This window comes from Fulmarus glacialis, unplaced genomic scaffold (assembly GCF_000690835.1).
Source record: "Fulmarus glacialis isolate BGI_N327 unplaced genomic scaffold, ASM69083v1 Scaffold50630, whole genome shotgun sequence".
NCBI lineage: Eukaryota > Metazoa > Chordata > Aves > Procellariiformes > Procellariidae > Fulmarus > Fulmarus glacialis.
Window position 1 is genome coordinate 11,276 of NW_009189247.1, and position 10,012 is coordinate 21,287.

The 10,012-nt window shown below is 36.9% G+C and overlaps 1 protein-coding gene across 1 annotated transcript; it reads right to left on the reverse strand.

Annotated features, from left to right (window-relative positions):
• Positions 1 to 905: 905 nt before the first annotated feature.
• Positions 906 to 8,685, reverse strand: LOC104071723 (ran-binding protein 3-like; the record flags this gene model as incomplete). The annotated part of the gene is made up of 5 exons (XM_009581254.1): positions 906 to 1,098; positions 4,314 to 4,456; positions 5,059 to 5,179; positions 6,134 to 6,370; positions 8,601 to 8,685. Coding segments are annotated over 5 exons (779 nt in total), but the record flags the coding sequence as incomplete, so codon positions are not given.
• Between the last annotated feature and the right edge of the window lie 1,327 nt (positions 8,686 to 10,012).

The window sequence follows — 10,012 nt, forward strand, 5'->3', positions numbered from 1 at the left end:
GAATAGTTGTTAAAATGAAGACTTTATAATGTAAGAACAGCATATTACTCAGTTAAGAGGGAAACTAATGCCATGAGCAACAACTCAGACATGTCTGCTGTAGTCCTTCTATTAGAAAATCAAACGTAATTGGCAGCTCCTGTATCCACTGTAGCCGTTTGGCACAAACAAGTGAATTTGCCCCAGAAATGTGACTTGTCTTTTGCTAAGATAGAAGAGCTTTTAAGTCTGACAACTGTTTCTGCCTTGCTTTCTGCAAATGTGAACCCAGCCTTGTTGTGAGCTGTATTAACAGCTTCTAGAGTAGGATTAAGTTAGCAGCTTGCCCCTTGTATTTTGTTTTAGTTGCATGCTTCACTCTGAGGAGCCTACATTTTTGTTACATTGAAGCTGGCAAAACTGGCGTGTAAATCTTGACCTGCAAACTTCCTAGTGAGGTAGAAGTTAACCGCTGCATAATAGGTATCTTAGAAAACACATTATGCTTGAAGCCGTTAGTAACTACCCACTGATGTGAATGGACTCAACTTTCAAGTAACTCAACTTATTCAAGTAACAACTAGTATCTCAGTATCTCTAGTCATTTCTACTTAAATATACTGGAGAAACCTTTAGGTAAAGCTTGACAATATTAAAATTTCTTAACCCTCAGCCTTTTGTCAAAAGAGTATTCACTGTTATAAAGATGTACAGATACTTCATCTGGCAAAACCTTGCATTTTAACTGTACTAAGTCAAAATACTAAAAGGAATTACCTTCTTATATTACCTTTCTTACCTGAAAAGCGGTATCTGTAACAGATGAAAGTTATAGTCAGCATGAAAAAAAAAGAAGTACAATATTCATTGCTTACAAGAAAATACCCTGAAAGGATTACAGCATTCCCAGGAAAATTTCTGCTTACCAGATCCACTGCTGCTCACTTGGGTTATTTTTTCATCATCTTCATCATCGCTATCACAGTTTAATGGCTGAAAAGCTATTTCTGACTCTGTGTCTACTTGATTAGCATCTGGCTCTTGCTCAGCAAAGCTTCGCAATGCCACAAGGCGGTGATGTATTGCTGCATACAGGTATCCAGTGTCCTTTGAGCTTGCCTGTAGAACATAAAATGCATACAGTGCAAACTAACCAAGAAAAATCTCTATTTTTCACAGAGAAGCTGACTAAGAAATTTTCAAAAGTAATGAAAGAGCTGTATTTTGTCCTTTTTAATCAAAACAATCCATTTAAGATTCACACTTAATAATTAATTTCAGAAAATAAATTTAAATACAAATAATGTCAAGTTTCTTTAAGTGGTCTGAGTTTTCATTATTTTCTCTATAGTTAAAAGAAACATAAGCTTAAAAATTATTTCCCCTAAAGAATGGCTCAGTTTGTACTGAGTATTTGATATTCCAGACAATTCCTGAATATGATTCTAGAAGCAATAATGCATCAAAATGTTAATATATGTATTGCATTTTGGTTTATAGAATAAATGAGAATTTTAAAACTACAAAAAATTATTTGTAATTATACAATTTAAAGATACCATGAATTCTGCTGCTATTATTGAACATAAGATGAGCATCATCAAGAAGGGTATTGAGAACTAGACAAGGCAGCATTTTGCCGGTACATAAAACCTTTGAGCACCCATGTCCTGAGTACTGTGTTCTGTTCTGGTCACCACATCTCAAGGATATAGCGAATTAAAGAAGGTAAAGAGAAGGGCACCAAAAATGATCAAGGGTGTGGTGCAGCTCCTCACAAAGAGTTGAGACTTCTCAGTCTGAAGAGAAAGATGAGAAGGGGATGTAACTAAGGTTTTCAAAATTAGAAAAGTGGTGGATAAACTGAATATGGTATGGCTGTTCATCAGACCACACAATAAATGCACTAGGGTACACTTAAGGAAAGCAGTAGAGGATCAACGTAAAAGAAAGTGCTTCTTCACAGAGTGAGTAAAAACTTCTAGAATTTGTTGCCTCAGGAGAGAGTGGGGACAGACAGTATAAACTAAAAACAACAGGCCAAAAATATAATAATAAAAGTTTAAAAAATGAAACTAGAAAAATTCAGGGACAATCATTTCATAAAATAGATAGCAAGGGAAACAAGTAGGCATGCATGCTCTCACATGCCTAATACAACACCTGGTCGCTGGGGGTCGATGAGGTGAACACACCATAAAAAGTGACCATGCTTGTGCATTTGGGCACTGTCACAAATGCCAGTAGAGTACTTCTCACATTCTTATGACGCAAATCATCTACCAGAGGGTAACTGAATGCATATGGTCTTCTGTAACCCAATTCTACACTTCTGTGCATCATGTGCCGTAATTTCTATCTGTATCACTTAGCAATAGGAAGAAATACGTCGTTTGGATTGGAATGACACGTTTCAGTGTGTACAGGTGGAAAAGCTATGCGAATTGGGAAGCAGCAGCAGATCAGGGTTGCCTTCTGTGCTACCCAGACTTGCAGCAGCAAACAATTTTCTCCCTATAGCCCGGCAAAGAAGAAAGCAATTCAGAGTTGTTCAGGTGTCTAAACTACAAATGCAATTCTCCGTGGACAAATCCGAGCTCTCCAGATAACGTGGCTTTTCAGAAAACATAAGGTCATAAGTATGAAAAAGGCAGCTATTCAGACTGATCATTTCTATCTGTACTTATTCATTCAAAAGCCACAGTTCCTCTGTCACTTTAATCTAACGTGAACTCCAGCTTCTGCCAAGAGGGGCGAACTCAGCTCCATACATCCTCTGATTCTTCATTTCTACCCTCTCCAGTGTGCCAGTACCACCATTAGGGTGATCACAGGTAAATCAAATCAAGCTAAAAAACTTAGCTTTTTTTCCCTTAGCAAAAATGAACAAAACCACCCAGATCAGTTCTCTGTGGTACAAATTGCAATGCCTCCAAAAGCAAGGAGGGAGAAACAAGCATGAGGGGAGGGGGTGGGGTCAGCCCTCTGCACAAACCTGGGTGCGTACTACAGGACCAACCTAATGGAGTCTTGTGGACTGCCTCCTTTGTAGTCGGCATCATATGATTCTTCGCCCTCACTCATGAGAAGCCCTTTGGATAATATCCCTGATCCGGATGTATCAATCATTCATGTGACATGGGAAAAACAAATTTAAATGGCAGTTAAAAATATCTGCTGATGCCTTGGAGGAGTGGGCTCCACTGACTATTAGACCAGCCTGATTTATGTGCCAAGGCTTTGGTGATGCCTGCTGGGCATGTCACGCATTGACCAATTTGCCTTCCACACTCAAGCATCTCAGTGTTAGTTTGGCTGGATACCAGCTGTAGGGATGGAAGCCATTCAGCCACTTCAGCGACGACTGTAGAAGCAGCTTCCTGCAACCCTTGCCACACACATACAGCTGTCACGTATCTTGGTTTCCTCATGCATCTCTTTTTTTACTGTCCAGAAGTGCCAGGACAGAATTTAAAGCATGTTTACGTCTATATATCCTAGAAAAACTGCAGCACATCTGGAAATCTAGGATATTTCTAATTCTCACATGCAGACCAGCTGTGCAGCACAGCATAGTTAAGTCAATCACTGTTTGGAAGTGATAGACTTAGAGTGCTTGCATATACAGTGCATGATGCTATGCTTGTGTATGACATGTGACACTTCCTGGAAGTGGTGATTTATTTTTCTTGCCCCGGAGGCTAAACCCTTCCCAGAAAGGTCTACTGGGGAAACCTGAGACACCCTTAAACTCACGTGGATGCTCTCACTTCCCACCTTGGACATATGTGCTATTTATTTGCAAATAAGTCCACCACATTTCCATCCTCAACTTACCAGCCCTTGCTAGAGAAAAACAGTATTCCCAAGACTATTGTCTTACATAAGGTGACATCACAAAATCTGTGTTCTCCTCACCTGAGGAATGGAGGTCCCACACTGGATGGATTATTGCAAGCACTGTGTCAAGAACCATGGCAGAAAGCTGTGGCCTTGTACCAAAGTAACTTATGAATATTTAACTACTTGCGTAGAAATTCTTACAGTGTTGCTTCTGTAAGAAAGACTAATTGCTCCATATGACTCTGTGATGATACCCATTCCATCAGTGGTATGTGAAACCATTATGTCTGTCCTAAGGCCATATCCCATCTTCACATCTGTTTTTTTTAAATACCAAGGGACAGTACTTCTAACTCATTTCATAATAAAAGCCATGTAACAGCTAAGCTAAGCATAGCCTGACAGAGCATTTGCTAAAACCAAAGCCTCAGCAAGTCTGCAGAATCCTAGATGACATGGGGATTTGCGTGGGGTTTTTATCTCTTGCTTACCTGAATTAGAAATACTTGAACAGAGTGGTCCCCTTGGTCTGTTGCAGTGAAGCACAGGCTCTTTCTGTTTGCTCTTTTTATAACCATTTGATCCCACAGTCGGGTGTTGAGAATCAGTCTCAAGCTGCCTTGATTTCGCATAACTAAAATAATAAGGTTTATATAAGTCATTAGAACCATCTTCATTTTTACTGCAGCAGTTTTCTGTACCACTTGTATACAACTAATATTTTCATGAATTACTCTTTTTAATTTAGTCTAAAACCTGACATGATGAGATTTTTTTTTAATTACTTTTTAAAATACCAAAATATATTGGTTCTTTCAGTACATCTGGCATAGAAAGCAAATAATCTGCTGTAACTCTGCAATACAGTACAAAAAATGACAGCACAGTAAAAACAACATTCCAGAAGTGACTTGAAACAGTGTTCCTGGAAAAGCAGAATCAACAAAGAGCAAACTGTGAGACTGATGACTGAGCTAAAGACACACTGCAGTAGAAACACACAGAACCTAACAACATATGCAAGCGTGAGTGTACAAACTGAGTGAAAAACGCCCAGTGCCTCAGTCCGTAACACAGCTAACTTTATCAGGCAATGTTAAAAAGATTCTCAGCAACTTGATTTAAATAAAACTAGCTACTCGGTTTTAAATGTGTTGAAATAAACTTATTCTGGCCAGCAACAGTATGAGTTATTTAGGGTTTTGTGTATGTGTAACTTTGTTATTTAATTCTTACTTAGCCTTGACTGCAACATTCCACATTTATTGCTAGAAGTATCATTAAGCCTCAGGGATCCTCTCCCTCTTTCAGTCCAGGTTAGAGAAAACTTATTAAATACAAAGAGCTTGCAGCTGATCTGAAAGAGAAATACATGATGGAAATTGCCAGCCAATGTTAATTTTATTGGTTCTAAAATTTTATGGTTTTAAACCTGTTGATACAGCTCTTAATACATCCGTATGCATGTATATAAAGATAAATATACAGATGTATCACCATTATTACTTAAAATGAAATGGCTCCCAGATCTGTGCTAAACTTTCTGCTAGTCACGGAAAACATTCAGCATGAATCCCAGTTTACTTTTTCAATTATTTCATCTTCATTAACTCTTCATCTGCGATATCTACTAACAGAGCTGAATTTGTTGCAGGTGTTCTACAATCTTATTCCCTCACTCATTAGAAACATTATGCAGCACATGATACCAGTACCACTAATAGGAGAGTACTACTCCGAAGAGAGGAAAACTTCCATGTTCTGACAAGACAGAAGATTTAATCAATGATAAAATAATGTAACTTTCAATGTTAAGATTTTTAAAATCATATGCATCATTGCTATTTTCTGAGAAAATAACAGTTTGAAAATGACGAATAGCAAGATACATCCTGCTGGGCCAGAAAGATAATTGATATTTTAGATGAACTATAAAACTAATTACTTTGACAACACATCGCTTTTTTTGCAAAAAAGTTTTGTCATAAAAAAATGTTTACTCAAATCACTTCCAATTTTGAAGTTTTGGTTACTGCTGATATACTGTGTAGATGCTTATAAAATACAACTGTAGAATGAAGTTCTGAAGCAGTCACTTACTGAAAGGGACTATAAAATAAACAAATGTAATATGAAAAAAAAAATATCAGCCTACAGAAAAATGGGTTAGCAGAGGCGTATCTTAAGAAAGTGAAAATTTAAAATAGAAACTGAAGTTATTTTCAGATTGCTGCAATCTGTAATAGATCTTATCTTGATGTTCTTTTTAACAACAAAACTGCTCACAATCAAGGCTTTATGAAATACACACCTGTAATACATTGTGTTCTGCTTCTTCTCCAGTTATAACTTCAACTTTATCTAACAGAATTTTCTCCACTGGCTTGGAAATACAAGCAGCTGCTGATTCAGTTAGTGTTGCATTCCTCAACAAAGCTGTTTCTGTAGGGGGAAAAAAAAAAGGAAATCCTTTGTGAACAGGGAGTATTTTCAGGACCACAAAAATAGCACGTAGGATGGCCTGTGACTTCAGTAATCGCTGTGGTGTCTGATATTATTTAGTGTTATTAATAAGTTTTTGGCCAAAGCAAGTAAATAGAAGAGAAAAAGAAAAAGGCTGGAATACTGCAAAATGTCTCACTTGTTTAGGCTCATATTGAATTGAACAGGGCTCTCTGCAGTTGCAGAGGTTTGCCCCAAGAGACAACTTGCAGAAGCAAGTCCTAAATAATTAGAAGTTGATTTTCCAAATGAAACTGGTCTGTCATATTGCTGTGAATATTAATAAATATGTCCCAATATTCAGAATAGTAACACATATACAATGAATATTTGACAGGAACATGAAAGGACAAGATTTGAAAGGAACAACATTGTTACAAAATTTTGTATATTTTCATAATCTATATATGTTTTCCATAGGCTTTAATTTTTTTTTTTTTTTACTTGTAAGAATGTTCATACAAAGTAACAGGATCCAATACATCCATTAGTGAGGAGGGGTGCAAAATTTGGCAAGAGGGCTCAAGATAGGGGCCTGCTTGGGATTCCCTCACAGCCTAGGTTTACATGGCTTGCCTAGTAGAAAAGCTCACACCAGAGTCACAAACAACCCCAGAAATCTGTCAGTATAGAAGTTTGAGTCCTACAATTAGGATACAAATATGGCAAAGTAATTTATATGAGCAGTCACAAAATACAAGCAGCCGACAGCTTAAATTTGTAGTTCAAAAATGCGGTCCAAAAGGCATTCACAAAGTTCACTGCATTTTTTTTCAAATAATAAATAATAATAATCTGTAATAAATAATAATCATCTGTAAAATTCTATTCTATCCTGAGTAACTTAGATCATTCATTCTGAAGTTAGTCCAGTTCAAATGTCATAAACCAAACTGTAGCTGTTTTCTGAATACAGATTTTGGCACATACTGCATGTGTACTAGTGACTGGATAACTTGAGAATAGATGAAAATTATTGACCGCCACTCATTTAACATCCTCTAAGATATAGGCGAAACATATAATAATACAGTTAACTGTACTTGCTTGCTGAGTATGCTTACTTGTTTGTGGACTGACATAAAAAGATTCTATGGACATGGATGTTATTTCTCCTTTGTCTGAACCAGCTTCATTACACAGCCTGGGATGCTTTTCAGGACTCTGTTAAAAAACAGAGGAAGTAAGAATTCCTATTTAAATAAAATGGCTATGTTACTTCATATCAAACAGAACACTGAATCATTTAATGCATGCTAGGCTGACGATTAGCAGTTGTAGTATCTTAAAGAGTAAAAACTGACCCAGATGATACAATTTCAGTCTCTAGTGGAAGAAATTTTATTATCATAAAGTCAGTACATCATTCTTCCACGAAGAAGAATGGCCTCTTTGTATGGATCCTGCACTAGGATTTAAATCTACCGAAAGACTTGTTTAAGTACCAGCTAATTTCCAGTTTAAGCACTTAAGCCCCAGAAGAATAGTTTAAAATTCCCAGGCACCACAAACTTAACCTCAGTGGAATTAAAAATTTCCATGACCTTCAGTTTTCGCCGATAAAGTTTTTTAATCATGTGTAAATAAATGCTTCTGGCTCTTGACAATGCTCTGTGGCTCAACTCCTATCTTATAACTAAATCCAGGTCAGAAGTCATAACCCAGACCTATGGTTGCCAAGCTTTTTCACTGGCAGATATGCGTACTGTTTTCATTCTACTCCCACTAGAAACTGAATTTAAATTCAATTTTAAATAGTGCAGTCCTCAGCTTGGGAACCACCTTTTTGCCTGAGTTTCGTTCAGGACTTGATCCATTAAGCTGTCTCACAGCATGCACAATATAGTTTAACATGGACACTACCCAGGATGGGTGTTCAATTTTCCCCTCGTACTAATTTCTCCCATCTCCTAACAGTTATGGTAGAAACTATTAGAGCAGTGTGGACCACATTCTTTTATCTCGTACTGTGGCTGTCCCACTTTACATGGAATATATAAAAAACCCTTTTTCAGGTCAAAAGTGAGCAATGTAATGGGTTAGTATTAAAGTATGGGTTAGTAATTAAAGTACTTAATCTGCGATGGGGAAGATAAGCATGCCTACCCCTCCTACAGAAAATATTCAGATATTTTCTCCTCAACAGTCATTGGAATCTTATTTACTCACATCTTTAAAAGAACAGGAGGAGCTAAAAAGAATCAATCTCTGAAAAAAATTTTACTTATAAGTACATTAACCTTGATAAAAAGTCTGCCAGCATTTACAGATCTTACCAAAACTCTCTCAACCATGTTTTCTCCAAACACAAAATCAGAATTGCTGCTGTTTTGTACACTTCGGTCTTCAAACCACTGACTTCTGTGGGAACAAAATAACATAAGAATGTCATTTAGAAATACTTAGAACTTTGTCAAGAATATAAATAAGTCCATGCATTTACTTTACCACACCTTACATTAAAGACAAAAAAAAATTGACACTTAAGTAATCAGACAAATTCTTTAAGAGAATCTGAGAACATTCTCTACATAATGTTTCACAAAAGGAACAGAGATCATCATGCTGTAGTTCATGAAGATTATTGAGGATATTGCTTCCGTAAAAGCAAAGAACAGGAAGCAAAACAACATGCCTTCTCCACCGGAAAGTGTCTTACTCCAGAAACTTTAATGAGTCACATTTGTTTCCCTATTTCCTTTTGCTCCACCAAAAGAGTACCAAAATTAACAATTATCCCTTCATGTTGGTGCAGCTCTGGTGCCCTTCAGAAGAACGTACTCCCCAGTGCCTTACAGGCACTCCTTGGTCATCCACCTAACATCTTGGAAAGGCAGAGAGGCAGTGTATTCTAATGCACACACTTTCAATTCACATAAATGCTGCTAAAATGTAAAGGTATGATAGCAGATGGCTTATGATGAACATAAGATGGCTTATTCCTGAACTAAAACAGGAAAGAAAGACCTTCTTTCCATTTTTCAATGACCCATTCCATAGATACAGTTAAAATGAGAAGTGAGGAAAACTAAATATTTGCAATCCTTTGGCATTGGCCAACTATAGTTTGGAGATACAGATTTGAGAGAAAGTTTCATACAGTAGGTAAATCACTTTACGTTTAGGATCTGGAATGTGACTGGTTTTGGCAGAAGTTACATTAAAACAACACTTGTTCTTCTTCTCTTCTGTCCCTTTTTTCTTCTTAGTGTCTCAGGTTTTCCTGATAAAAACGATTTTTTTTCTTTTTTGCATTGCTACCCTGAGTTTAACTACTCTCAGTTAGCCTCTTACTTCTCAGGAGGTTTTAAGACAAGAAGGTGAATGCATTTTTAAATAGTGACATAGTCACAACTTGTAAAAAGTATTACTTGTGGATTACATTCAAGAATATTCTAATATAAGTAGAGTTGTGATTTGACCTGCTAATTACATAGCCACTTTAAATTAACAGGATCCAGTTTTTATAAAAGTCACCAGAAAAGTCCTTGTAAACTTATTTGCATGGAAGTTGTTCCTGCTGCTGAGGGTTTTTGTGTTTTTTTTAACAAAAGTCTTATAGGTTGTTCATGCTTTCTGTAGAGCTTAATCACTGCACCTTGCTGGCAAAGGCAAAACCATCCAAGTTCTTGTCTCTTTCTGTTCCAGAAGGACGACTTGGCAGGAAGACGATCTGATGTTCTGTCAC